Source organism: Athene cunicularia (genome assembly GCF_003259725.1).
Source record: "Athene cunicularia isolate RWA chromosome 4 unlocalized genomic scaffold, athCun1 chr4_part3, whole genome shotgun sequence".
Classification (NCBI taxonomy): Eukaryota; Metazoa; Chordata; class Aves; order Strigiformes; family Strigidae; genus Athene; species Athene cunicularia.
Window position 1 is genome coordinate 5,480,231 of NW_020799100.1, and position 27,647 is coordinate 5,507,877.

The 27,647-nt window shown below is 46.2% G+C and overlaps 1 protein-coding gene across 1 annotated transcript; it reads right to left on the reverse strand.

Moving 5' to 3' along the window:
• Window positions 1–441: 441 nt before the first annotated feature.
• Window positions 442–27,647, reverse strand: TMEM255A (transmembrane protein 255A). Its single transcript, XM_026848891.1, has 8 exons — window positions 27,629–27,647; window positions 23,218–23,280; window positions 17,576–17,665; window positions 15,640–15,702; window positions 14,503–14,591; window positions 9,536–9,698; window positions 8,086–8,229; window positions 442–3,139 (listed from the first exon to the last, which is right to left on the reverse strand). The coding sequence occupies exons 2-8, from the start codon at window positions 23,218–23,220 to the stop codon at window positions 2,981–2,983; spliced, it is 711 nt and encodes a 236-aa protein (XP_026704692.1). The 5' UTR covers window positions 23,221–23,280; window positions 27,629–27,647; the 3' UTR covers window positions 442–2,980.

Genomic DNA, 27,647 nt, shown 5'->3' on the forward strand with positions numbered 1-27,647 from the left:
CTCCTTGGCACAGGGCTTCCACCTACTTCTGCTAACATCAAACAGTAGCTGACATCATCAGGACAGAATTAGGCCCAAAGTAATACAGTAAACATGAAAGTAAGTAAAGGAGACACTGACACTGCACTGACTGGATTACTTGCCTCGGTGTTAAGCAAAAACTCAGCAAGAATGACTTTAGAGTGATTGAAGTCAGGGCACCCTGTTATGGGGTTAGAACTGCAGAATTATGAAGTGTGGGGGCACCTGGGGCTTTTAAAAACAGAACTTAAAGGTGTGCCTGGCTAATTCTGGTAGAAACACCAGTGTCTAATACAGCAAATACAGTTTTGGGGATGTTTTATAGTTTAACGTACGATGCTTTTGTATTGGAATTCCTCAACATTAAAGCTGCTTACAAACAGGAAAGTTGCTAAGGTCAGATGCAATTTATAAATGTTTACAAAAGTCACACAATTTTATTTAACTTTGGTAAAGTAATAAAAGGGTACATATGGGTCACAATCTTGACATTCTCATAAGAAATGATGAATACAGTGCAGAATGTTGCATTTACATTAAATGCTTAGTTTTACTCAAGCAGAAGGAAAGAAGTCATTCAACAGAAAATCCCACCAGTGCTTTTTTAAATGTGAAAATGGACTTGTCCTTTTAAAGTGAATTTAAAGCAGCAATGTAATTTTTGCTTAAATATTTCTTAGAAAAAAAAGAGAATTTGGGTAATTTCCTAGGTTTAGTATTTGTCAACTCAAAACCAATGACACAAGCATTTCCTAATTGTTACTCTGCCCACTAAGTTACATTCCCCTCATGAGTTTCTTAGTCCTGTCCTGTAGTGTCCCCTAGTCCTAGCCCTATTTATTTGACAGGCACAAATGGTAGAGTATGTTTGCCAGAAGTGGGACAGGACTGTTAGCTTTTATTTGAAAAATACAGCAACAAAATGTTTTTTGATTTTAACGTGCCCTTCTGACTTGTGGGGAGTTTTATCAGGAGAAGTACTGTCTATTTTGAAATTGCCCATGATCTCTTTATCAAGATTTAATTCAGGAAAATATAACATAAAATGGATGATGCCCTAGTATACAGTTATTTCCAGTATGCAAATTTATAGGAGCTGCACTTCAACAATGTACAGCGAAACAAAATATTACCAGGATATGTTCTGCATACACTACTGCTTTAAATCCCGTGAGTTGTATTCTCTTCTCCAGCCATTTATTTTTCTTTATTACTAGAGAAAAGTTACACTTGCTTCTGGATAAAGTGTCATCCTTTAGCTTATTAATATACTGATTAGTATTTAACAGTGGAAATGATAAGGTTAACACACAGCCTAGCCTAAAGGCTTTGCAAAGGCATAAGATTAAAAACAGCATTATAAAGTGTGGGTGTACTTTGAAAAGTGAGATCAGAGACTTCAGTGTTTGTTTTCCATGAGACATTTTTTTTTTTTAGATTAAAAGTAGAGAGATGCCACCATTTAAAATCCAACGGGATTTTCTTTTTTTCCTTTCCCTCCTAGCAAGTATTCCAATTCTAGATTCTGAAAGTCAGATTTAGCTTTTAGGTACCTTTTGTCAGCATCAGTTGGAAGTAAAGGTAGACAATTGAGGATTAGGGTCAACCATCTGAAGGCAAGGAAATTATATCTTTAGGAAGTAAGGGAGTAAAATGTCAATAACTTATTTTTATCCCTGAAGTAAGCAGCTGAGAATGCTCAGGTTGAGCAGCTCAGATCTGAATGCTGTCATCTGAAATCACTTCCAAGAGTAGAACCACACTCTACAGGACAGTGTGTCACATAACAAAGCTGACCTTTTGTTATGCAGGATGCATGCAAAATCTGTTGGAATCTAGATCAATCAGCACAGTCATCAGTTGAAGATTAAATGAAAGTCACAACAATAATTGCAAATTCCTATCAGTTTCATCCTATATTACTGGGTGCTGAATCTTACCCATGTGAGACTTAAATCTTGGAAAACTAGTAGTGGCTATTCCTTATGTGCAGCCCATAATACAGCTACTAAAACAGTGCTTATTCAGGGTGCTGATTCAGTCCATTAAAAAAGTTAAAAGTACCAGCTTAAAAAAAAAAATCCCAACCAAACAAAAGGGGAGAAAATGTAGTAATAATGTTTTCACTGCACGGTTTCAGTGACTTGTGGACAGTTCTTGATGCTCTTTGTAGGAATACAAGGAAGATTTAGGCAGTGCAACCACCCAAACTGTTTGACTTTAGCATTCCTTACATAGATTTCAGAGAGAGACAACTCCATTTCACCTTCTATCTCAAAAAGCATCCTGAAATAAAACCAGCTTGCCTATTAAAGCTTTTCTCCTCAAAAAAGCAATATTCCAATTGTTTTGCTAGACATATATGAAAATATCCATTATCTCTTTTCATTACTGTTAAAGTTTGAGACACTGCTGTGGTTCCCTCCAAGATTCTTCCAGGGCATAGGCTGTAACCAACAAGTAATGTGAGAGCTAGGTTCTGCGGCCCCAAAAGACTCCCAGCAGCTGGAACCCCAAGGCCAAACAAGTGTCAGGTCGAGCAGTCTGCAAGCACCCTCCCCTTAAACAGACTGATACTCTCCGGCAGCGATCGATCTTGGCCACCCTTACTGCAGCTTGGCACAAGATGGAGTAAGGCAGACCAGAATCTATCATCTGTGTTGTATCACTTTATTAAAAACCGAGGACTACATGAACCTTGTAGTAGAACAAGGAGGCTGGACTTTAGGTCACCTGCTATTCACTGACACTGCAAGGCATCAGCAGTATGTCCCCTTCCTCCTACCCCATTGTTAAACCTCTGAAATAAGTCTCGCAAGAAAGAACAGTCCAATCTAATATTTGTATTTACAATTATCTTCTATATCTATCCTCTTGCTCCCTCCCACAGTAAAATATAACTACAAAATGTTCACAATTACTCCAATGGCAAATATTTTCTTCTTCTTTCCCACATTCTTTATGGTGTATAAGGTGGTGGCTTTTCAAAAGGTGGAAAATACGGTGGTGAGTAACGAGGCGGCGCGTTAGAGGACCACATATAGCTGGGAGATGGCGACATTGACTGGGGGTCATCGGAGAGGCCAGAAGGAGTGGAGGCTGGAAACACGCTGGAATGCTGCAGGGAGACAGCAAGAAGGCTGTAATGTAACCACTTCTTAGTTTAAGGGACCACAGCAAAGCAATACTTCATTACCGAGTAGTGCAAATTTAACATTTCAAGGCTCACTTCTGCAAAACTTATATACATACAAATAAGTATTCAAATAACTTGTTGCATTCAAGGTAAGCACAGCCTGTAAGTAACAGTTTTGCATAATGAGACTCCTTAGACTTAAAACTGAAAAAGGTATTAAAAAAAAAAAAAAATTCCTTTCTCATCACTTCTGCATTTCACAGAGGCTGGACAACTGAAAACTGGTGACTCTTTCTCAAATCTTGGATTTCACACATCAGCTACTAGCAACAATGAACAGGATGCAAATAATTTCTTTTTACTCTGCTACATCTCTTCATTACAAGTAAAAGACCCCCAGAAGTTAACTAAATAATTTATTCTTTCAGTAAGTAAAAAGCTTGAGAAGGTGGTGTCCTGGTTTTGGCTGTGATGGTTAATTTCTGTCCTAGCAGCTGGTACAGTGCTGTGTTTTGGATCTAGTGTGAGAATAATGTTGGTAACGCACTGATACTTAGTTGTTGCTAAGTAGGGCTTATCCTAAATTAAGGATTTTTCAGTTTCCAATGCGCTGCCAGAGAGCAGGTGCACAAGAATCTGGGAGGGAGCATGGCCAGGAGAGCTGACCCAAACTAGCCAAAGGGACATTTCAGACCATAGAATGTCACGCTCAGTATATAAATGGGGGAGTTGGCTGGGGGCAGATCGCTGCTCGGGCATCGGTCAGCAGGTGGTGAGCAACTGCACTGGGCATCGCTCGTCTTTGCTTGGGCTTTATTTCTCTCTTCTTTTTTATTATATTCCTTTTCATTACGATTATCATTATATTTTATTATTTTATTTTTAGTTATCAAACCATTCTTATCTCAACCCAGGAGTTTTACTTTCTTTTTCAGTTCTCCTCCTCATCCCACTGGAAGCAGGGTGGAGTGAGCAAGCAGCTGCATGGTGCTTAGCTGCTGGCTGTGGTTAAACCATAGCAGGTGGAAAAACAAAATTTGTGTATACCTGAAGATTAATTTCTGCTCTCCAAAATGCCTGTGTTATCAAAAACACCTTGGGTCTAAAGTCTCAAGACATATGTCGCTGGCGCTGTCAGACCTGTGCACAGGTTCGGTTCTGTCCAGAAACAGGCCACATAGACAACGAAATACAGCCACTTGCATTTGCTCCTCTGGCTGCTAATACACTGTGATTTTATCCCTGACACTCATGCTGGCCCACCTGAACAAGCGCCCCGCAGAGCGAGCCGTGTTGGACAGCGCTCAGCCATGCCACCAGCCCGCTGGAGCGGAGCACCCTTCTGCTCTGGCACGCAGGCACCATGCACCCCTTCACCACCTTTCGGTTGTGGGCACGGACTGCAAACCCCAAATGTGCCTGGTGTAAGGTCCCAGCAGAGACAGGAGCATGAGGAGGATTTGCACTGTGCAGCGAGGGCCACGGCAGCGTGTGCCAAGGGAGCTGTGCCAGGGCCCGTGAGGCCGAGCAGCAGGCAGCTGTGACCGTGTACAAGGTCAGAGGTGACCACCTGGTTTCACCTTGGTGGGTGGAGGGATGACGGATTCTACAGTAATAGCAGGTTGTTTTCAAACAGCACCTTTTTTGTGTCGCTCCCTGAGGCTCAGCTCATTTGTAAACAATCTGCTGAAGAAGGGGCTGCGCTCACTGTGCAGTGATGGAGAGCGGGACTAGGTGGAGGCTGGGTAGTCACTCACTATCTGTTGAGAGCTGCCCCAGCTGTGCAGAAAATGCCTCTGTCACTCCCTTCGCTGCTTATCTGTCACCACAAGCTACGGCCTAGATTCATGTCAAGAGCCTGAGCAACTCCAGAACTAGCCTTGTACTATTAACAAGTTAGGAACTATCATCTATATTAAGCTATACCATCACAATTTGTGATCAAAAGCTAGACTCAGCAGTTCCCTAAAAACTGTGGAACTAAAAGTGTTTGCTGAACCACCAGAGTTTTCCTTTCCCCCACTGTTATGCTGTATTATGTCAACCAGCCCCCCCCCTCTATAATTTACATGCATTATGACACTGCAAGTAGATGAGCTGAAGAAACCAATCATAAGGCTACATGCTCTACGACTAAGTATTAATGTAAGATATATAAGGCAGAGGGGCAAAAATCATTCTTTGCAATTCCCTTCAGCCAGCCTGAGACCCCAGCTGCTTACTGCCCTGACCACTGGACAGGTTGTATGATCTTTCTTTAACCTCTGCTCTCTTTCTCTTTTTTCCCCCTCTTGCCTTCTTAATTTCTATATCATTATGTATGATTGATATGTATTGAGTATTATTAAGTTGTTAAAGAACACTGGATAAAGAAAGAGATTATTAAAATTTGGGTTTGATTTTCCTCTGCCTGACTCACCTGACTATTACTGGTCAGTGAAGTGTGCCACTCTAAGGGAGGAGGGAATTACTGTCTCCCCGCTTGTACTTGCTTGGGAGTGGGGCACGACATTCCCCAACACCAACCTGTGACAGTTTATTAAACAGATATATAGACCATGAAAGCCCGGCCTGCTCATTGAGGGCCTCACAGGAAGCCATACAAACCATTCCTATTTCAAACAACACAACAGCTCTTCCACCACGCCCCAGTTCACCTCAAGCCCAATGGGTGGGAGCCCCTGGACTGCAAAGACACTTGGAGGGGCACTGCCATAGTGAGACGGCCCCTGCACTCATTAGCAAACACAGCCCTGGCTTTCACCATTACAGAGTGCCTGCGCCCAACTGCCTCAGCCACAGCCACCAGTCCTGGAGGAGAGCTGCCATGGCAGCAAGCACGCCTGGCTCACACCGGCTGCAGGCAGCAGCCTGGCTCTGTCAACAAAGGTGGCAGCTGGGAAGATGACACCAATTCCTCTTCTGGCAGGGGGTGAAAGAGAAGGCCACTGCCACAGCATTTTCTCATCATCACCAAACGTGGCTCAGGGCCTGCAGAAGTCAAAATGCTGCAGGACTGACACTTCTCACCCAATTGCCCCCAACCAAGCACACCAGTGAGCAGTAAGGTACTGGCACTACTTCCACCAGGGCCCTTTCCTCCTGCCTGGTTTCCATCATGGCCCACTGCAAAGGCCTGCTGCCTTCCTCACCATAGCCAGGTGGGTGGAGGGTCGTTAGCCATGGCACAAGTGGTGGCTGCTGCAACACTCATCAGCTTGTGCTCCTTCATAAACCAGAGAGCTGGGTCTGTGGTTTTAGAGCTGTGCGTGAAAGCCAGGCTCTTGCAGGGGCACAGGCTTCCTTACAAATTCTGGAGTGGTTTGTTTTGTTTTTTTTTTTCTTTCTCTGTGAAAATCGTGTGGGATGAATGGAAAGCACTGACTTGGCCAATTCTTGCACCAGAGGGAGTGCAGCCTTTGAAAGGAATTTGAGAGGCAAGGCTGAGCTTGCTCTGTGTGCTGTAGGATGGCAGGGGAGAAGGTGTCAGGGTGGTACAGACACTGCTTGGGTCAGAGTAGGGCTCAAGGCAACAGAGAGTCTCTGCAGCCAGAGGCCTCAGCTAATGCTTCCCTGCAGGCCCTCAAGTTCCCTGAAAGATAAGCAAAGCTCACATTTGGAATTGCATTTGAAAGACAGACTTGGCTATTTTAAGTTTAGATTACCTTGATTTATGCCCAGCTTTTGTGCCAGCTCCTAAGCCAACACCTGTGCTCACAGCAATGAGACACAGAGAGACTTTCATCTGTCCAGCTGTGTTGTAAGCATTAGGAGAGGCCCAGCAGTACTTCTAGTTGAAAAGCAGGGCAAATCCACCCATGCTGAGCTCTGCTGGTACTGTGGCTGCACTACAGACAAACCCTGAGTAAACAGCGCTTAGTACCAGCTGAGTGGCTGAGGACTTCACAGCAGAGCTTGGTTTGGTATGCGCTGAGGTTAACATTTTTGTAACTGCAAAAAGTTATACAACACTAGCGACTGTCTCAGGTTGTGTTAATCTCAAAAATGAATCAAAAATCTGTATAAGTAAGTCCTAGAAATTCTGATGTGGTGTTCAAATATTTCTAGGAAGCCCTGACAACAGCGTTGTCTAGTGGCAGTAGCAGTAAAGCCAGAAATGCTTCGATTCACGGTACCTCTAATGCATGGCTCTGATGAGGGAGATGGTCGCTATCACAGAGCACTCCTCTTAGTTGATGTCCAAGACCTTAAGGTCTTGTTAAAAAAAGTCTCCAGCCCTGATGGTTGCAAAGAAAATGTATGATGTGTTAACACCAACACTGTGGTAAAACCTGACAAAAGAGATGAGGAAGAAATGTCCTCCTCTTCAACAAATGAAAGCTGAAGTTGACAGCAAAGTTCACATGAAATCACCCCTTCCAACTGCACAGCTCCATAACTCAGAAGAGGAAGGGATGCATTACAGCAGAGGTGATGTTTGCAAGGACTGTTCTTAGACCAGCTGAAGCGTGTGGAAAAAAAAGCCATGACAGAATAGCTTTTCAGTCAGTATGTGTCTTCAGGAGCTCAAACAGCTTGTTTCCAAAAGTTCATCTGCTTCTCTCACACAGCACAGTTGGCCTCATAAAAAACAGCACCTCAATGCCTCACTTTGCCTTTCTCCTCAAGAGCATTGCAGGTGCCAGAGGCAATGCCTATTTTTAATGTGGCCTCTACCAGAGAACAACAGGAGAGGCAGGCAGCAGATTCTGTTGCCTTCTCTTCAAGGACAGCTTTCAGGAAAACACTGCCTTAGTAAGAGAGAGCACTGCCAATGACCAATGTCTAGGAGGAAAGATTTGGTATTATCTGCAGGAACAGGAAAATTAAACTGTGTGAATGATGGAAAGACAGGCCTCCAGAGTCCTGCAGACCGGCTGGATTTAACCTTACTGCTAAACAAGAAAACATCCTGTATTGTCCCCTACCTGAAAGTCATAGGCGGAGTAGGGAGGCAGGTGAGGAGTGCTGTGGTAGTAGGTGTTGTAAGATGTCACTTGTGGCCTTGAGTAGTAGGACACTGAAGGGTGTGCATTTTCAACCGTACAGTTCAGCGTAGGGAGGGAAGGAGTCTGTTAAAACAAAAAGAGGAGAATCTCAGGCTACTAACCAAGTCACAGAAAGCTGTCAGCTGAATGAAGGCAGAAATTATTTAAAAGAGCACTGTGTGTCTTTACAGCTCAACTGTTGAATTAGCAACTGGCAATCCAGTTCTCTCTTAGGCAGCAGGCAAGTCCTGAGGTCATCTCATTCCTCAGGCACCTATTGTTTCCTCTCAGATGCCACAGAACAAGCTGGCAATAGCCCAGTACACACCAGTACTCACACAAAACAACTGTTCAGATTACACCTTCACAAGTAGGAGAAAGAATCCATTAATTCTGATTACTCTGGTGTTCAGTGCATTTTGAGATCAACGTATTTCAGCTCCTCTGTACTGCTGTTCACAGACACTTCCATGCATCTTTTTCTGCAGAGGTTTACAGGCTGTCTGGTGTGGATCAAATCTCAAAAGGCCATGATGCACAGCGGGGAACACATCTCCTGTTTTGTTTGGGAAGATCTTGGGGAGTCTGAAAAGAGTGTAGGAAAGTTCAGAGTTCTAAAATAAGGCACCCTTAGTGCAGGGCCCAAAATCTGTTTGTAAGAAAAATGTATTGCCAGGACAACAAATGCTCTTTTCTGAGTGTCTCATTTTGTATTATTCACAAGACACTGAAAAAAAGCCCCAAATTTATCTGTCAAATGTTTGGGTTTCCCCATTGATTTGACCTCTGCAGAACAAAACTGTATGGAAGGTAACAGGCAGTTTGGTTAAGTGAAAGTATTTCAAAGCTCACGTTGTCAGAACAGCATTTTTTTCAATATCTGAAGTTTGCAATCTTTCACCTGGTTTTGGTCCCCAGTTTACCCTCTTGGATTCTGCACCATGAAGAAACTAGATGGGGAGTTTCAGCCCAATATGGCTGCTTAAACAGTCTGTAAAGCTCAGAACCCTACTACTGCTATAGAATCAACAATTTGTGAACAACCACCACACATTTCCTTGTAGAAGGCCAAATGCTATGAAAAGGAAGAACCATTTTTAATAAAGAGCTTATTTTCATTCATCCCAGTATTACCAACACCTTTGGAAAATACAGTTTCCCAATTCTGTTCATCTTTTCTAATTGTGTTCAGGTGGTGACACCAGATCAGAAAAGTGAATCATTTCCAATTTCTCCTTACAGTTATTTCATGCCCTTCTTTCCAGCCTGACTGCAGTGATGCACAGACCATTTGCACTGAAATACCAATAGCTGTTTTCATTATTATTTTTAAAAGGCAATTTGTCTGATTTGTTTAATTTAATGCACAGAGAAATTGGTACCATCTTACCATGTCTTTAAAGCCTCCAAGTATCGCTGCTGTAATGATCCCCAGGAACAGCCCCACTATGTTCAGAATCGTTGCCGACCAAAGCAAGTGGTAAAGGTGGATGATGTCCTGGCAGCTGCTGACATCAATGTATTCATAGTAGCCTCCAGAAATCTCTACTCTGCTAGATTAGAAAAACAACAATAATGATAAAAAAAATGCACTGCAAATCATAAAGCCTGAGCACTTCTGTTGGAAAGTAAAATGCATTCTGCAGTTTAATGATACTCTGGACCTAACTACCGAGGAAGTGGGGATAAAGCCTGCTGGATCCCATGCTTGTGGCATCTGAGATCTCCCTACATGACCACAGCAGAAAATGGCTTGATCTGTTGTGAAACAAACAAGTCCTGCAAGGCCTGCAAATACTCAAATGATCCTGAGTCTGACTCTGCCTCTTATTTCTATCATCTGCAATCTCCAGAGATCCTGGAGGCTTCCCAAGAACAAACCGGTCTTGGAATTACCCAGGGAAATCAGTCTGTGCTTCAAGGAGTGGCAGCTGCCCCTCACAGCCCCACGAGCACCTGGGTGGTGTAAGGGCACAGGGCAGCACAGCCGGCTGCCTGGCACCCCAGCGCTGGGACACAAGGCACATCTAGCCAGCAGCTCTGCTCCAGCTGCCTGACCTTTGCAGCCTTCATGGCATGGGCTTGCAGGACCCCCAGCACCCTGGCAGAGACAGGTCCTTCTGCTCACATTTTAAGCTTTTCCACACACAGAAAAGAGATGGAGAAAACTTGGCTGAATCCACTTAGGTCAGTATTTTGGAAAGGGAAGAGTGGCTCCTGCAACACGTAGGCTGGTATCTCGCAGGTTAGATTCTTCAGTAATGACTTCTTTCTGACCGTTGCGTGGGGGAACAAGCTGGCCTTTGGCATAGCTTAACAGATGTAAGGACTACAGCAAATTTCCCTCAAGGGAACATATTTATTGGGGACAAACAATACTAAGGGCTGATGGATGACTTATCTCCCAGCTCATATATCGGGTTAGGCTCAAACTGCCCGAGGGCTTTGAGGAAACGGGGGAAGAACAGGCTTGTATTTAAGGCCAAGAAGCAGGAGATACAGGCTTAGCTCCCCAGCAGACTCTGCAAGGCCTGCAGGAACCTGCCCCCTTTCAGAAGAGCCACCCTCCTTCCCTCATTACTCAATTTCAGTCTCTCTCTTTTTTCTGTATCTTGTTGTAGCAGGCCACTGCTGAAGACACTGCAATGAGGGGTTGACTTTGACTTGTTTAGGCACCTGCTTGACAGGATCCCTTGGGAGACTGTCCTGAAGGGTATAGGGGCCCAGGAAGGCTGGGCGCTCTTCAAGAAGGAAGTGTCAATGGCTCAGGAGCAGGTGGTCCCCAGGTGCTGTAAGAGAAGCCAGTGCCAGAGAAGGCCACCCTGGCTCAACAAGGAGCTTTGGCTGCAACTCAGGGAGAAAAGGAGAGTTTACAGCCTTTGGAAGAAGGGGCTAGCCACACACAGAGATTACAGAGAGGCTGTGGGGCTATGCAGAGTGGGTCTAAAGCCCAACTGGAAATTAATCTGGCTTCAGCAATCAAAGATAACAAGAAATGTTTCTGTAACTATTTCAACAGCAAAAGAAAGACCAGGGAGAGCCTCCATCCCCTGCTAGACACAGTAGGAAACAGGGTAACAAGCAACGAGGAAAAGGCTGAGGTGCTTAATGCCTTCTTTGCCTCAGTCTTTAATAGCAAGACTAGTTGTATTGAGGGAATCCAGCCTCCTCAGCCAGAAGACAGACGTTGGGAGAATCACCCCCCCCCCGCATTCCAGGAGGAGACAGTCAGTGACCTGCTGCATCACACAGACACACACAAGTCTGCGGGACCAGATGGGATACACCCGAGAGTGCTGAAGGAGCTGGCTGGGGTGATCGCCAGACCACTTTCCATCATTTACCAGCAGTCCTGGCTGACCGGGGAGGTCCTGACAGATTGAAAATTGGCCAGAGTAATACCCATCTATAGGAAGGGTCGGAAGGATGATCCAGGAAATTACAGGCCTGTCAGCTTGACTTCGGTGCCTGGGAAGCTGATGGAGCAGCTCATCCTTAGTACCATCACACAACACATGTGGGACAACCAGATGCTAGGCCCAGTCAGCATGGGTTTGTGAAAGGCAGGTCCTACCTGACAAACCTGATCTCCTTCTACGACAGGGTGACCTGCTTATTGGATGAGGGAAAGGCTGTGGTTGTTGTCTACCTTGACTTTAGTAAGGCCTTTGAGACTGTTCCCACAGCATTCTCCTGGCGAAACTGGCTGCTCATGGCTTGGATGGGCACATGCTTTGCTGAGTAAAAAACTGTCTGGATGGCCGGGCCCAGAGAGTTGTGGTGAACGGAGTTAAATCCAGTTGGTGGCCAGTCACAAGTGGTGTCCCCCAGGGCTGGGTTTTGGGGCCACTCCTGTTTAACATCTTTATTGATGATCTAGACAAGGGGATCGAGTGCACCCTCAGTCAGTTTGCAGATGACACCCAGTTGGGTGGGAGCGTTGATCTGCTCAAGGGTAGGGAGGCTGCAGAGAGACCTGGACAGGCTGGAGCCATGGGCTGAGGCCAACTGGGGGAGTTTCAATAAGGGCAAATGTCGGGGGCTGCCCTTGGGCCACAACAACCCCCAGCAGCGCTACAGGCTTGGGGAGGAGTGGCTGGAGAGCTGCCAGTCAGAGAGGGACTTGGGGAGGTGATTGACAGCCGGCTGAACAGGAGCCAGCAGTGTGCCCAGGGGGCCAAGAAGGCCAATGGCATCCTGGCTTGTGTCAGCAGTAGCGTGGCCAGCAGGGACAGGGAAGGGATCTGACCCCCGTACTCGGCACTGGTGAGGCCGCACCTTGATCACTGTGTTCAGTTTTGGGCCCCTCACTACAAAAAGGACATTGAATGACTTCAGCGTGTCCAGAGAAGGGCAACAGAGCTGGTGCAGGGTCTGGAGCACAGGTCGTATGAGGAGCAGCTGAGGGAACTGGGGGAGTTTAGTCTGGAGGAGGCTGAGGGGAGACCTCATGGCCCTCTACAGCTACCTGAAAGGAGGGTGCAGAGAACTGAGTTTGAGCCTCTTTAGCCTTGTAGTAAGCGACAGGACAAGAGGGAATGGCCTCAAGTTGTGCCACGGAAGGTTTAGACTGGATATTAGGAAGCATTTCTTTACAGATTGGGTTGTAGCTGTTGGAATGGGCTGCCCAGGGCAGGGGTGGAGTCCCCATCCCTGGAGGTGTTTAAGAGTTGCATTAACACAGCACTGAGGGATCTGGTGTAGTTGAGAATGGTCAGGGTGAGGTCAATGGTTGGACTGGATGATCTTCAAGGTCTTTTCCAACCTAGATGATTCTGTGATTCTGCAAGGAGAAAAAGATTTTAAGCAGAACTGAGGCAGAGTGTAAACACAGGTTGTAAAAACCTGTATGTTAGCCTGCATGACCTCTGTATAACCTGAGCACATACCGTGACTGCCTTTAACAATACAACCTTTATGTGCTGTTTGCAAGAGCTTGTTCCTATGGAGATGTGTGAGTGCAAAGCTCTCAGCGAGCCTTGGTGTACCACCAAGAACATTCAGCATGGTAGAGATAAGTACAGCATGTACTTATTAACAGGAAGGGGCTAGTCCAATGCTGCCACAGCCAGTGTTCCCAGCATCAGGAAGGATGCACGATTGCTGTCACTTTTTCTATACTTTCCATCCTTTACATAGTATGTGAGCTCACCAGCCTTAAGTGTCCTTGCCTTTCTTACTGAGATCCCAAAAGAACCAGCACCTCCTCAGCACAGAACACTTGTGTGGTACTAAGCAAGATTGAGATGGTAACAACTGATAGGTCAGAGAGGGGAAAATGGGTCAGAGGCAGCCTTACTAGGAAAAGAAAAAAAAAGCCCAAACAGAAAAGTTGAAAGTTTTTCTATTCCATTCTCTGTGTATTGCTGTCTTCAGATAATGAAAAGGGATTGTGTTCAGTAAATCGTCAAAGGGAAGTGTGAGCTTCACCCCTCTGCAGTGGCCTCCACAGAAACAAAGTCCTACAGAGACCAGGGATTACCCTTCCCAGCATGTGGAACCACCTTCTCCCAACAGCAGCTTTTGATCTTCCTCTACCACAACCAATGATTTAAGTGGGGCCAGCCCAACTAAGTACTGTCAGAAATGCCAAGCCTGAAACAGCCCTAGGCAAGAGCCAATGCTAAAAAGATCAGTTAATTAATTGCTTGCTGACACACATTAGACACTCCAAATGATATAAGCAGCACATGCTGTAAATTGTCTTGGGCACAGGAGCCAGATCTAATGATGGTGTGATCACTATGCAGTGGTTCTTGATTGGTAACCACCCTTCTGACTCATCTTTGCACGGTGCTGGTACACCTTCCAATCTCTCGTGACCATGAAAGATATTCACTGGGAAGAAAGGGCACTGATTTATGAACGTCCAGGTGGCACCAGCCTGCAAACTCTCCTCCCTGTTAGCAAGGTGGGGAATGAAACGGTGACAAGGTGAGGAGGAACAGTGTCCCAGTTTTTACCTCTTCTATCTTCTAAAACAAAATAAACCCCAGAAAACAAGCAGTGCCAACAGAGAAGGAAAGTGTTAGGACAAGAGACACTCAAGGGTAAAACTAGGGAAGGCACCAAGCACTGAAGTAATGGAAACTCCCGCCCTCTTCATTTTTCCAGCTGGGCTGGCCCAGAGCGTGCTCACCCGTAGCTAGTATGGCTTTACTGTATTTCATACACCCCTTTAACTTGGTTATCTTTTGTCTGAGAGTCCTTGTGGCTAGCAACCACAGCTTAAGATCCCTTCCCACAACAGCTGTCATGAACAGATAACTTTGCTCCTGGCCCTTTAGACACCTGCAAACCAGCATGACCAATGCTTGCCCTTCCCACAGCCAGGAACGGTATTTTTAGCTTACTCACTTTCCACAGTTGTACAGGTCACAGCAGAAGCAGGTGTTGGTTTTTATTTTCGGTGTGCAGGGTGCACGACGCTGTGGGTGACAGATTGCCTGTGTGAATACAGAAAAAAAAACATAAAAGCACATAAGAGCATAATCATCAAACACGGTTTCTGCTGCTCTTTGGCCTGCTCTACATGTAGATTTTGCACTGATCTCCAGATTAGCCCCAGGCAGACTTTTTCTTTCTTTATCTTGCAGCAAAGTTCCTACAAGATACACAGTTATACTGGAATAAAGATGCGCTAGACTAGAACAGACCAGTGTTTCCTTTCACCATGGGGAAGTCATAGATAAGCATATGCCTGCATAGGAAAGGGGCTGTGCAGCTCTTAGAAGCAGCCAAGACCTTGCTGAACTAACACTCTTCACCACACAGCAACAGAGCAAAGAGTAGTCAACAGCATGACACAGACTGAAAGCAAGATTCCCATACTGGTGAATAACTGACTGAAGCAGTTAATTGCCTACTTATGGGTAGTAGTAACACCCAAGCTCACATGGACAGTCTTTGGGCTGAAAAGAAAGTGGACCCCACCAATGCCACTAGGTAGTACTTTGCACCTCAAGCAGGCATTTTAATTTGGAATCTTATGGGTATTCAAAACTACTTGGGAACTTGCAAGAAAATTTCAAAGGCTCTCAGTGCACTGCAAGGGCAGTCAAAGATGTCCACAGACACTATCAGGATGTGGCAGGAAGATCCGTCCCCAGTGGGCTTCTCTTTAGAGACAATAGACAGCACAGGTGCAGAGGCTGGTATACATTGCTTGTATCCACAGAAACTACTGCTGAACTCTTAACCTACCATCCTGCTTCAGCTGCACATTCATTACAGGAGATTAGAGAAACCAGTGTTTTCCTATCCCACATCCCCTCCCCTCCACATGCTCCTTCACTCATGTGGCAACACTAAGCATGGAGGAATCCACTCCCTGAGTCCTCCCGGCATCCCACTCCTGCTCCAGGCCCAGCTTCCCACCCTTCCTTGCTCTGCAGACCTCCGGGACACTGGAGCAGCAGCTTGGCAGCAGGTTCCTCCACCTGCAACATGAAGCCAGCCCCTTCATGGAGACAGCACAGCTGAACCCGCTCTCACCTCAGGTGGGGTTGTACTCTTGGAGTAGTACTGACATCGCCCTGCGTAGAGTGGCCTCAGATCCTGCCGACAAAAAAGCACCAGGCTTAGCACTGCAGCAAAATCAAAATCAGCTAGCTGGTGTGGGGAACCAGGCTTAGGGAGATCCTGCTCTTGCATCAGCACCTCAGTACAGCGGCTGCTCTGCCCCCACCCACAGCAGCCCGCCACCCCGGCCCCCCTGAGCCCCAGGTGATGTTTAACCCTGGTCCTTGGAAGCACGTATTTGTTGTAGCTAGCACAGGAGGAGCAGGCTCTTAAGTTAGGCTGGTTTGCGTGAGGGCAGCCACCCCGAATCGAATGATTCGTTCCTCATAGCCCCAGACATCCCAGAGCTGCCTGATGTGTTTCTGAGGGTTCTTAATGCTGAATCATACCAATTTCTCATTAAATTGTTGGCTTTTGGGGCTCTTGAGTGACTTGTGGGAAAGCTCTGGAGGCTCAGCCTGCAAACATGCATTAATGTCTCACTCTGGGGCAGCCTGGTCCCCAGGGCAAAATCTCAGGGAAAGCAACACTGGATGTGTAGTCACACCAGTAAACCCTTTCCAGGAGCAGCTGGACTTGCTCTCTGGGCATCTGATCCACAGCTTGGGATGGCAGGGCAGCGGCAGGCAGTAAGAGGAACGCTATGTGCTAGTGTGGCAGGAGCACGTCTCCAGCAAGACTGTGACATTTTTGGGCTGTTAGGGGGTGAAGCAAGGCCAAAAGCAAGTCTGTTCATCGAGAGGCAGAAACCAGAGCCCTTGTTATGCCAACTGCTCAGCTCTGGCTGCCTCAGACATGCAGACATCCCCAGGGCAAGACAGGAGGACGTGTCAGCTCATGCCATCACCCAACCCATGCGGTCAGCACCTAAAAATCCCAAAACAAGTCTGTGAGGCTCAGACCCACACAGCCAGTATCAGGAGTCGAAGGGAGCTTCACCTTTCGATCAAAGCTAATGCTTCACATGCCCTCAAAAGGGGGGTGAGAGATGGCCAAGACTTGATGGTTGCATCCAAACAGTTGGAGACCTATCACGCAGCTGAGCAGAGCTGCCCTTTGCTCTGCCAGCAAACCCTGCCATCCAGCTTGCTTTCTACCTTTGGAACACTCAGGGGCAGGAAAGGGGAGCCGGCTTTACAAGGAGAATAACACACAGCTGACATGGCGAGTTTCCACTTCATGGGTAATTCTGATCTTCTGAAATTCCATTCTGATCACAAATAAACCCCAAATCTGTTTTTCTAATACATTTTTCCAAAAATTAAAAAAAAAAGTAATCAAACTGCAGAGTTGCAGGACAAAAATCTGTTTGCAGTTATAAATTCCAAATAGAAAGTTGAAAAGGAATTGTGGTTTTTCATTTCTATACTACTAACTGAAGCTTTTGCACATCCCACTGTACTAGTGGATTGATCATGACAGCAGTAGCTCGTATTTTTTTAAGCCATTGAATGGAAACTGAGAACCTACTGCAAGTGCTTCCTGTTCATACTGTAACACCTCAATGAGCTTCGTATCAAATTGCTTCATTCTACACCATCCAGCAGTTCAATCAGCATTAAGAACGACCTCTGCTAACATTTAAAATTCAATAGATGTTACTGCTCATAGACTGTCCCTTGGCAAGAGCTGTAATTCACATTATATCTTACAGTTTTGAGACTCAGTATAACACATGAAGGACACACAAAAAGTAAAGCAAAGTTTTAAGATCTTAATGCTTGCTGCTAATTTCAAAACATTTTTGAAAAACTGATACATTTTTCTAAAGTTTATGACTTAAAACAGCATTCAGCACATGGCATATTTACAGGGTTTGATGTGGCCTGACACAGGATTACAGACACCATTACTTTTTTTTGTAGAGTAAAAGCATTGCAGGACCTGTGTTTTCCTGGGAAGCACTTACTATGTGTCTGGCAGCAAAGACACCGTCTACTATGGCACAGCAGAACGCAGCAATGACACCAAAGCTGATGAAGACAATCGATGCAACCAGCTGAGAAAGGAAAACAAAGCAAAGTATCATCTGCTGCTCTACAACTGAGCATTTCGTAAACCCCAGTCAATAAGCCTTCAAGCAATCAATGACCCAAATGTTTGCCCAGGCTTTGCAGACGGGTCTCATTGAAGGCCATGGGATGCGCATCTCAAAGAAGAGCATCTGCTCCTGCAAGGCAGCAGGAGTAGCAGCCTTGTGCCAGACTGGTTCTCTGGGGACTGGATATTGTAATGCAAGTTTTTCCGTGACTCCAAAGTGCTAAACTTAGGCTGAGGATACACCTCCTTTTCTGGCTGCTACTGTCCTTAACTACAGCCCGGAGAAAAAGGAGGGGGATTTCTTCTCTCTCCCCATCCTGGAGCACTCTTCACTGCTCCTGTGAGCACCTCCCAGGCTGTAAGGACACAGGAGATTGCTGTATGTGAACCTCTCTGGTGAGACTGCGCTTTCAGGAAACAATGCTTTCATGCATGCATAAGCACAAAGCCATGAGACCCCCCGAGACCACCTAGGTCACAGGTGCTGTACACCCTCACAGCAGCCTGGCTGGGCTCCTTGGTGCCAGGTTGTGGCTAGCGCAGCCCATGGGGCCTCCCCCTGGCTTGGGGGAGCTGCAAGGAGAGAGATCTCCACCTTCAGCTCAAGGAGGGAAGTCAGACAGGTCTGATCCTCTTCCACTGGCCCCATCCTGCCCATTAGGGTAAAAGCATTCAGAAGGTAAACCAGAAATGATCAAATCCCAATCCAGGTAAGAGAAGCAAAGTCTCTATTCCCGCTATGTCACTTTAAACACCACCTCTGCTGAAATGCCGGTGTTCAGCTGGGGGAACTAGGCACGAGTGCTGCCATGACCCCTCTCCCCGCTCTTGAGTGGCAGCTCAGTTGCTGCCAGCAGGCTCCAGACCAGCTCATCACACCACAGAGCTCCCAATACTGATCCCAATCCCCCTCGCCAAAGCACACAGGGGATATCAACAGAACTGGGGCGGGAGGGCAAGCGTGGCCTTCAAACAGACAGGTTCACAAAGACATAGCTTGGGGAACAGCAATATTTCCATTTAAAGAACTGAAAGCTTTAGTGGGTTTTTTCCCTGGTGGTTTTCCACTCCAGCAATCACAGCCTTCAAGTGTCAGTCGCTGGCAGCTGTTAAAAAATGCTTCTCCACAAGTACAAAGGTGACTACGGTCATCGGGAGCATTCAGCAATAGTAAAAATCACAAATAGCACAAATACAAAAACAAGAGTTAGCTTGGTCAGCACTGACAGGTATCTTGGATCTCCTGACACAAGGATTGATTTTTAAAGCTCCAGGTGCTAAGTTTGACCAAAAACCTTGGTTCCTGCCGCTGCACAAAGATCCAGTTCTCTGAAAGACAAGCCATGCCCCTTGACAAATACAAGCCAGAAGGATCCTACATGTGTTTTTAAAGTATCTCAGGATTTTTAGGTTAATCACACTGTTTTTACCAAAACCTCCCTCAGTGAAAACAGACATTCCTCCAGCAACATCCACGTGCAGACCAGGTCAGGTTGAGCAATGACTGAAGATACAGGAGGGCTCACTTGGGACCATGGAAACAGTCCCTATACAATTGCTTACTTCAGTTAGTTTCAGAATGAGAGAAAATAAAATGGTTTTCTAGATGAGGCAAGTATTCAAGATGTAAGCTGTCCTACTGCAAACAAAACCTGCAGCAGTAGATAGAGCAGACTGTGAAATTAACCCAATGACAAGTTATGGTCACTAGTAACAAGCAGTTACTGGAGTATTAGATGCTGTGCCACGAAGTACTTGCAGATGGCAGCAGGTGACAAGTTTTCCAGGATCAGGTCCTATGCTGGGACCTAGTTTCTGCCAGCTATAAACATCAGTATTTCCTCCCCACTCAGACCCACACCATCTCCACACGTGGATCATAACTTGCACTGTCCATTACAGCAGTCACACTGTTTTACTACTACAACTAGTGAAACCATGCAAGGGGAGAAAGCACAGCCTCTTACAGTCTTGGTGGAAGAAATAGGTTTTATGGCTTCGGTTATTTTAAGGCAAGTTTAGTTCCTATCTGTACTGTCCTTTATTTCATACATACATGAAAGAGGATATTCTCCCTAGATAGCATGACCCTTGGAGACAAGAAGTGAGCCAAACACTAAATATAGACAATTAGGGTATTTGTCAGTCACCCCTGCTTGCAGATAGAAGCTAATATGGTTATTTAAAAGAATACAAAGTTAATGATAATATTTTCATAACATCCCTAGTACAATATAAGCATCCGGTGTTAGAAATGGATTTGCTCACTTTATTTACAGAGTTTACTCTCTTTCAGCTGGAGAAAGAAAAGCCTGAAAACCAAACACTGAGAATTTGTGATAAACAGGAAATAAACCCATACAAATTAATTTTTAAAATCCCATGGTTTTCAACTAATCTCACGATTTCCCAAGATTTTTGGGTTGGGGCGGCCAATACTGTCACTGTAGCAAGCAGGAGCCCTTCTCAAGAGCTGTGTGATATTAGTGATTGGTGCTCGCTCATCTAACTCCTGCCAAAGTCAGCCGCACCAGGTCGCGTTCGGACAAGACAAGACAAACTGCGTTCAGCTAGTGCAGGAACCACGAAGCAGGAGTGTCCTGGGCTGAGGTTCCCTTTAGGCCACAGTCCAGAAACACATGTGCTGTGAAGCAGCTGGTTATTACTTTTCCATGGCGCAGATGACTGTCACTAAGGCATGTAAAACGCTGACTCCTGATCTGAGAACTGCTGAGCAGGCAGCTTGGCTGACTTCAGAGCTGCCTGCAGCGCTGGCGGGCAGGCAGTGCCTCTGGCCCAACCTGGGGGGATGAAAGTTCTCCCTTACTTTGACAAGTGGGAAGTGCAGACGCACAGCATGAAAGCCAATACACTCGGGTGGGAAAAACACGAGAGGTCTATTCCAGTCAGCAGGCTGGAGAGAAGCAAGGAGTGCTGCTTCAGGTTAGCTCTCCCCGTCGGCCACAACTGGGTTGCTTGACTCCTCATTCTCCCCAGCCAGCTTATGGGCAGAAACACACACAAGAACACTGCAGCAGATGTTGTTGCTTTTAGCTCTTTCTGTCATCACTGTGGAGCAACTGCGTAACAAACACCAAGACTGCCTTTCAGAAAACTAGGACACAGGGGAAGTAAGTTCACAGAAGATTAAAAAAAAAAAATCCTGCACTGCCGGTGGTTTTATGGAAATATGTAATGGACAAAACTGCCACTGTAAAGTGCTCCTGGGCAAGGAGGAGATGTGACTAAAGCACGGGGACAGTAAGTGACAGCTACTGCATGTCCTCTCTGCAGTCAGAGGAGAGACACACCAGCTGCCAACCGAGGCAGCAGTGACGCAATCCCTGCAAAGCTGGGTCATGCGTGCTTTTTAGGACACGAAATGACAGAGATGAAAAAAATAAACACGGGCTACCCAGGGCTCTTTAGAAGAAAGAAATAAGTCAAGTCAGAGCCACGCTGTCACTCATGGGCACTCCTGTGAAGAACGCAGGACTGGCATAAAGTGGTGAGTGATTGCTCAACCAGACCCTGACGTGCTGCTAATACAAGATGAGCAAGAGGCTTGGAAAACCTGCTAGGACAGAAAGAACAGAACATGTTGCTCTTGCAGAGCCAGGGTAAAAACAACAAAAAATATCCACTGGGAAACCCACCTCCCCTGCACACTGCCTGACTGTGGGAAAAGCAGTTTTCCTCTCCTACAGGGTCTGTCTCACCCTCTCCCTCCTGCTCTGCAGGGAGCACCATACTTGCAAAGCCAAGGGCAAGGCAGCCCAGCCAAGCCTCTGATCAGGACAAGCAGGAATTTCTCCCAACTCCCTCTGCAGCTTGGAAAACGTGTTTTAGCCTTGGCCAGCAGCACACCCTGCTAATCTGATCCCTGAGCCCCCCACGGAGGCAGCTCCATCCCTGCAAAAGCAGGCAAGAGGGCTGGGCCAGTGGGACAGGCTGCAGGGACAGCACAATCCCCCCTCAGTCCTGTGCAACCTAAGGAGAGGAAGGCTAGAGAGATCTTGCTGCCAGAGCATGGGGCAACCGCTGAGGAGGGGGATTGCAGCCACTTGCCCAGGAGAGGAGAGCCAAGCAGAGGTAGGAATGCCCACAGGGTGCTCCAGGAGCTGGACTGTACCTCCCCACATGCTACCTCTAGCCAGCCACACGTGGCAAGCAGAGAAAACAGGCTAGGCAAGACTGAGCTCGACAGCCCAAGACTGAGCTCGACAGCCTGCCGAGACCACATCGGGTACCACCTCCTTTCGATCTCTCTCTACCTGCACCTTTTGTTAAATTCTCCCAAAAGACTTCCCCACACCCTAAGCCCTGTCACTGACACCTCCAAGCACTACAGTCCCTACCTTAAGGCACAGGCAGGAAGATGAGGGGTTTGTGAAACAGCACCTGCAGGACATGTTTAGGGGTCACCAGAGACCCAGTCAAGACCACACAACTCTCCTGTGCTTGCCAAAGGGGATAACCTTGGCTAGCTCTGTCCCCACTGCACAGAGAGACCCCCTCCCGCCCCAGCACAAGCACAGTTGTGATCGTATCCTATCAGCAGTGTCGGTCTCATCTGCTTTGTGCTATCTGCGGGTTCACTGCCCACCTGCTCTCTTCTGAATGTTGCTCCCACGGGATGGGACACCAGAGACCTGCCTAGACAGTGGCCGCCCAGCCCCAGCACACAAAAGCCTCCTTGCAGTGTGAAGAGGGAACCTGAAAGCACTGTGGTCCACACATCTGGTCTAGCCAGCACCTTCTCTGCTTCTCAGGTCCCCAGCTGCTGCTTTACAGCATGCAAAGTTTCTTGGTTCTCCTTCCTACCTGAAGATGTGTTTGGAAACAAGGCCCAGCAACACACATGTTAATCAGCAACACTGGAGAAGCTGGTTGCTTTTCAGTTACACCAGTCTTCATGTTTTTTGTCATGCCGGTATCATGAGTGAATTATCCTCTAGACATACCTAGAGAGCTCTGAGCACTTCTGTCCTCAGGAAGGACTTTCTGCTGGGCCCTCTAAGAGCTTTCACCTCCTGTCTCCGGACTGGCTGTTACACCACCTGCTTAATCATCTTCTTTGCTTAGAACAGAAAGCGGCCAAAAGCCATTTTTGCAGAGCCCCAAGCCTCTACAAATTTATTTAAAATCTTTCAAAATAAATGTATTATGTATATGTTATTTGTCATATTATGTAAGCACTGGGCAGGAGACTGTGAAGCACTGACTCTCCCGAAAACTCCAAATGCTCAGTCTCAAGCCCTTTAAGAAAATCCCACTGTGTTCAATGAGGCTGTGTATAGTCACTTTGTGCTTCCTTGAGCATTTTTTTTTTCAATTTACAAATATCTGGGTTAACAACCTTGCTCTCCTGGGCTGCCAGAAACCATTTCTTAGCCCTCAAGAGGTATGCAACACAACCCTGACAGAGTTAGGAAAATCAGTAATACTCTTTACATACAAAATCTGAATTACTGTCATTTAAAAAAAAAAAAGTTCTTATAATGAACTTACCATTTGCCTTTTGTTTTCTATTAAGTTTGATCCAATTATTCCAAGAAACGACCCAAAACCAAGCTGAAAAACAACATATTGTTAGCATTTAGATCAGGATTATATCCAACATTTTTTACATAGACAGAACACAATTAAATCCAGAAGCAGCAAAAGAACATACTGCGGATGTGTGAGTACTCTTCCTTCAGCAAGGAATCAGTGGAGTCTCTCACTAGCAGGAACTATGAAGTGTATCCCTTATGTGACACTAAAAGCATGTGTAGAAACCAAAAGGATGAGTTCTGAATTCTGTCCCCTCCCCAGTGATGTTGAGAAATGGCTGGTGGATGAGGATACACGCTGCTGTCTTGGAACAGCCCTACGAACACTCAGGAGCTTCCAGACACAAACTTAGCAGGACCACATCACTAGCATCTCCAGGACCAAAGGTGTGATCAATCACCTAAGTTTTCAACTCAGAGAATATCTTGCTGTGAAGCATGAAATAGGAGAGAATTATACTCAGGATGATTTAGCAGTTTTCTGCTGCCTTCTCTCTCATTTCCAGGGGTAACGATGCAAGGTCTTCTACCAGAAGAAAAGCTTACACCAGCCCAGCCAACAGAATAAGATACGCCAGCAAAACCAGCTTTTCTTGCTGCTATAACTGACAACACTGTTCTTATTTCAGCTCAGTTAAGTCAGCCAGGAGTGCGATTTCCCATCTCCTTTCTCCATAGCCTTAAGCTATTTAGCTACACTAAATAGAAATTTCTAGGCCAGAGCACACCTCAGCCAGGCCAGAAGCAGGGACTTCAACCAGGAAACACAGACTGGGAGGGGAAATGCAGCAGTACTTCTGTGTCACACCAAGAAAGGTCTTTGATCAGTGTAGGGCGTATCCAACTCCACTTCTACGGGTTGGCAAAATGAGAAATGCTGGAAGAGTCCTACAGTTGGACCGGTCATATTAAGCAGACACAAATCCAGTCAATAAACCAGGGGGGCAGTGAAGATCCGGGTGCAAATGTCAAATAACTGGCCAACTCCTCAGGACCCAGAATAACGCACAAGACAAGCTGCAGTGATTCAAGAACGAGTCAACTAACCTGGAATCGATATTTTAAGATCCAGGGATAGAAAACAAAGGTTTAAGAAATCCGATACTAACAAGCAAAGGCACATGCAGAGATTAGCAGATGCAAACGTGACGAAAAGTTGGGCTTAAATCTTTCCCTGCTCTGCTTAAGCCCAGTAACATTTGGTGCAGTGCCGCGGGCAACAAGGGCTGCTGGCTCAAACAGCAGAGATTAAAGTGGAGCAGCCGATGAGACTGCTGCTTCCCAGCTGCCTGCCCGGCACTCTGAGCTCTCAGAGACTGTTGTCCCCACATCAGGGACAAACTACCATGGTGGGAAGCACAGCAACAAAGCCAGGTGCTGCTTAGCACTGGGACAGCAGGCAGGCAGGGCAGTGAGCCAGGGGCACTGCTGAACTGCCCCAAACTGATCGGCCAGTGCTTCTGGGCTTATTGTTTTGTTCAGTCTGGGCAAGCAACAGCCCCCACCTTCTCCAAGTAACTGGAGTTTTACAGCTCAATTTCAAGCCCAATACCTGGGAGATCCAGGCATTAGCAGCAACATGGATCCAGGCCCTATTTTCAGTCTGGTGATGTTTAGCAGCAAGGAAGTTGTGTGGCAACACACACCTAAGACAAATGCTTAAGAAAAATGTTTTGTGCCCCTTGATCTTGATCCAGCACATTTAAGAGGAATGTCCACATGGTGTTTCAGGGCAGCCTCAAACCATAAGGTAAAATACTTAAGATAATTTAAAAAAAAAATTAGCAAGTCTGTAAATCCAACAGATGAAGACCAAATACATCAGTGGATTCTCATGAATTAATAAGAATTCTCATTGCATTAATGGGAAAACCACTCGTTCTTCTATGAATGGGGCAAAGAGATCTTAGTAGTCTGCATCACTTGCATCACTTATTTGCTGGTGGATGTGATCCTCTGGGATGTCTGCTGAAAGGAGGACAGGACACAAAATGAATGTGATTTTCCAGAGTAAAGCCGCAGGCCAACATGCTTGACAAGGAACCATTACAGAAGAGGTTTGCCAGTCAAAGCCTGAGAATGGTCAGTCATTTACACAGATGTCGGAACCTGGTATTACTTGGAGACAACACACATATCTTACAGCTCAGGCATCGAGCCACAGGCAAGGATATTTCCCACAGATGCACAGTGGGGGTGTTCACAGATGTAGTCATGAAGGTGTCAGTGGTTATGGAGGAGGGTAAAGGCAGCCTGGCTACAGGACATGTCATTGCACCCTCTGCTTCAGCTTCTCCAGTTGCATCAATGAGAAACTGCACTGTTTGGGAAAAAAAAACCTAACAAAACCCCAACCAAACAAAATCCCAGTGATGTGTGGAAGGTCTCCAGTGCCCAGTTCTGTCCTCCTTCTGGGGCAGAGACTAGGGACGATTATCCCAATATCACAGTCACTTCTTTGCATGTTTCCTCCTTGCACAAGAGGTGTTTGCCCAAGACACCCAAGTTAAAGGAGGAAAGGATGGTGCATTAGGCATGGCAGTGATGAGACCTCTGATGTCCCATGAGATGATCCCATCCATGGATCTAGTCCATGCATGAAGAAGCCACCCAGCACACAAAGAGACTTCTAGCTCTATCTTTTCCTTACCAATGCAGAGCACTCAGGGTATGACTAACAGTGGTGCACCACTAAGGGTGCACAGAACCCCCGATGGAGATGCACGCAGGCCTAGCATTCGTGTGAAGTTCTGGATGACAAGACATTAGCTGCTTCTTTGGGGCTGTGGAAGCCACCTGCTTAGAGACAACTCATCGAATACTCATGCACCACAGCAAGCCCTTTTTCCACAGTAAAGGGAGAAATCCCAGCTTGTTACGAAACACAGCTATTTTAAGCACCTGCTGAAGCATCCAGCAGCACACTGAAATGTTTTTCTGTGCAGGGAGAGAGGTGAGGTCATTGCATATTTCCACACAGATTAATGAACTGAGAGGGGGAATTTGGTGACAAACTGTCAGGGTGCCTCTGAATAAAGTAATTCAACAACGCCCTTCCCAAATCCAGGAATTCATTAATTCCTTGAGTAGACCAAGTCTTATAAAAGCCTAAGCAATGCTGACGTTCCTGGAGCATAAATAGCATAGAAGATGTCAAGGGGATGTGAACAACAGGCTCTAGCCATCTGCATCAGTCTGCAAGACCTGCTCTGAAGCACGAGATTCAACTCGGGCTGACAGAGCGTAGGCTAAGTGTGGAGAGCTTGAAGGCAGCCTATCACCTTTCTCAACACTTTCCTTCTATATTTCTCTTTAAAAAAAAGATCAGGCCTAAATGCAAGAGTTACTGGGACAAGGCAGAAATTCATTCCTAAACCAAAGAGGCCAAATGTTCCATGCTAATGGCTGTAAAGGGGCTTTCTTCAGTCACAGAAGAGCTTGTCCACCGAGAACTATAAACCTCCCTGAGACCAGCAATATGTGGCAAATAAATCAAACCGCAACAAGGCAGGAACAAGTCTCCACCTAGTTACCTGTACTGGCTTTAAGCCTCCAACTTGGAGGCTCCAAACCCAAAGGCACAGCACTCCACAGCTGTTACACCAGGAGCCTCTAGCTGGGGGGCTGCACTTATGCTCAACCTGTTTCTGAGCATGCCTCCAACACGCACAGGAACAGACCAGGACTTGCTTTGCAGCTCGTGTTAGACCTCTGCTCAGGCTGGGAGGGGCATGATGTACTTGCCCCTTATGCTTCTGCAGGAGGTTATACATCTACTGGCAAGAAGGCTGGGCACCAGTGGTCTTCTCTAAATTAAGCCATTTGAAGCTACAAGATTGTCCTTTCCCATTTTCATCCATTGATAACAAAACGAAGAAATGGATGTACTAGCTGCTTCGATGTGCATGCTCCCCTGGCAAGCTGCCACAGCTATTGCTAATGTGCTTCTCCTCATTCAGGAACTCCAAATCTGCAAGTGAACTTTGTGACCACAAGTTCACATGAACAGTATTTCAAGACCTGGTCTCTCAACTGTTCTTGGCACCAATGGTCCTTCTCTGCCTTACTTCTGTCCACGGTTAATGCAATATAGCAAACAAAGAAGTTCTAATGTTGCTTTGACTGACATAAGACCTATTTATCTGTCTCACTGTTAGCTCAAAAGCATGTTATTACCTAAGCTCAGAGGAAGCTGCCACTTGGATGGGATTTTTGCATGGGAATGAGCAGCAGGTGCAAAATAATAATAAAACAAATAAATCAAATGGCAATGAAGTAGCTGAGCATAATATTCAGGACAAGATCACCCTTTATAACATTCGCAGCATTACAAGGGACTTTGTAGGCAATAAGTTTTCTAGACCTACCTAGGAGTTCTATACTTAC

What these genes read in the sequence shown, in the direction of transcription:
- TMEM255A (XM_026848891.1), bottom strand. An exon ending in AGAGTACAACCCCACCTGAG is followed by an intron (nt 14,592 to 15,639) that starts GTGAGAGCGGGT and finishes GTATTCACACAG; the next exon opens with GCAATCTGTCACCCACAGCG. An exon ending in TTGGAGGCTTTAAAGACATG is followed by an intron (nt 8,230 to 9,535) that starts GTAAGATGGTAC and finishes TTGTTTTAACAG; the next exon opens with ACTCCTTCCCTCCCTACGCT.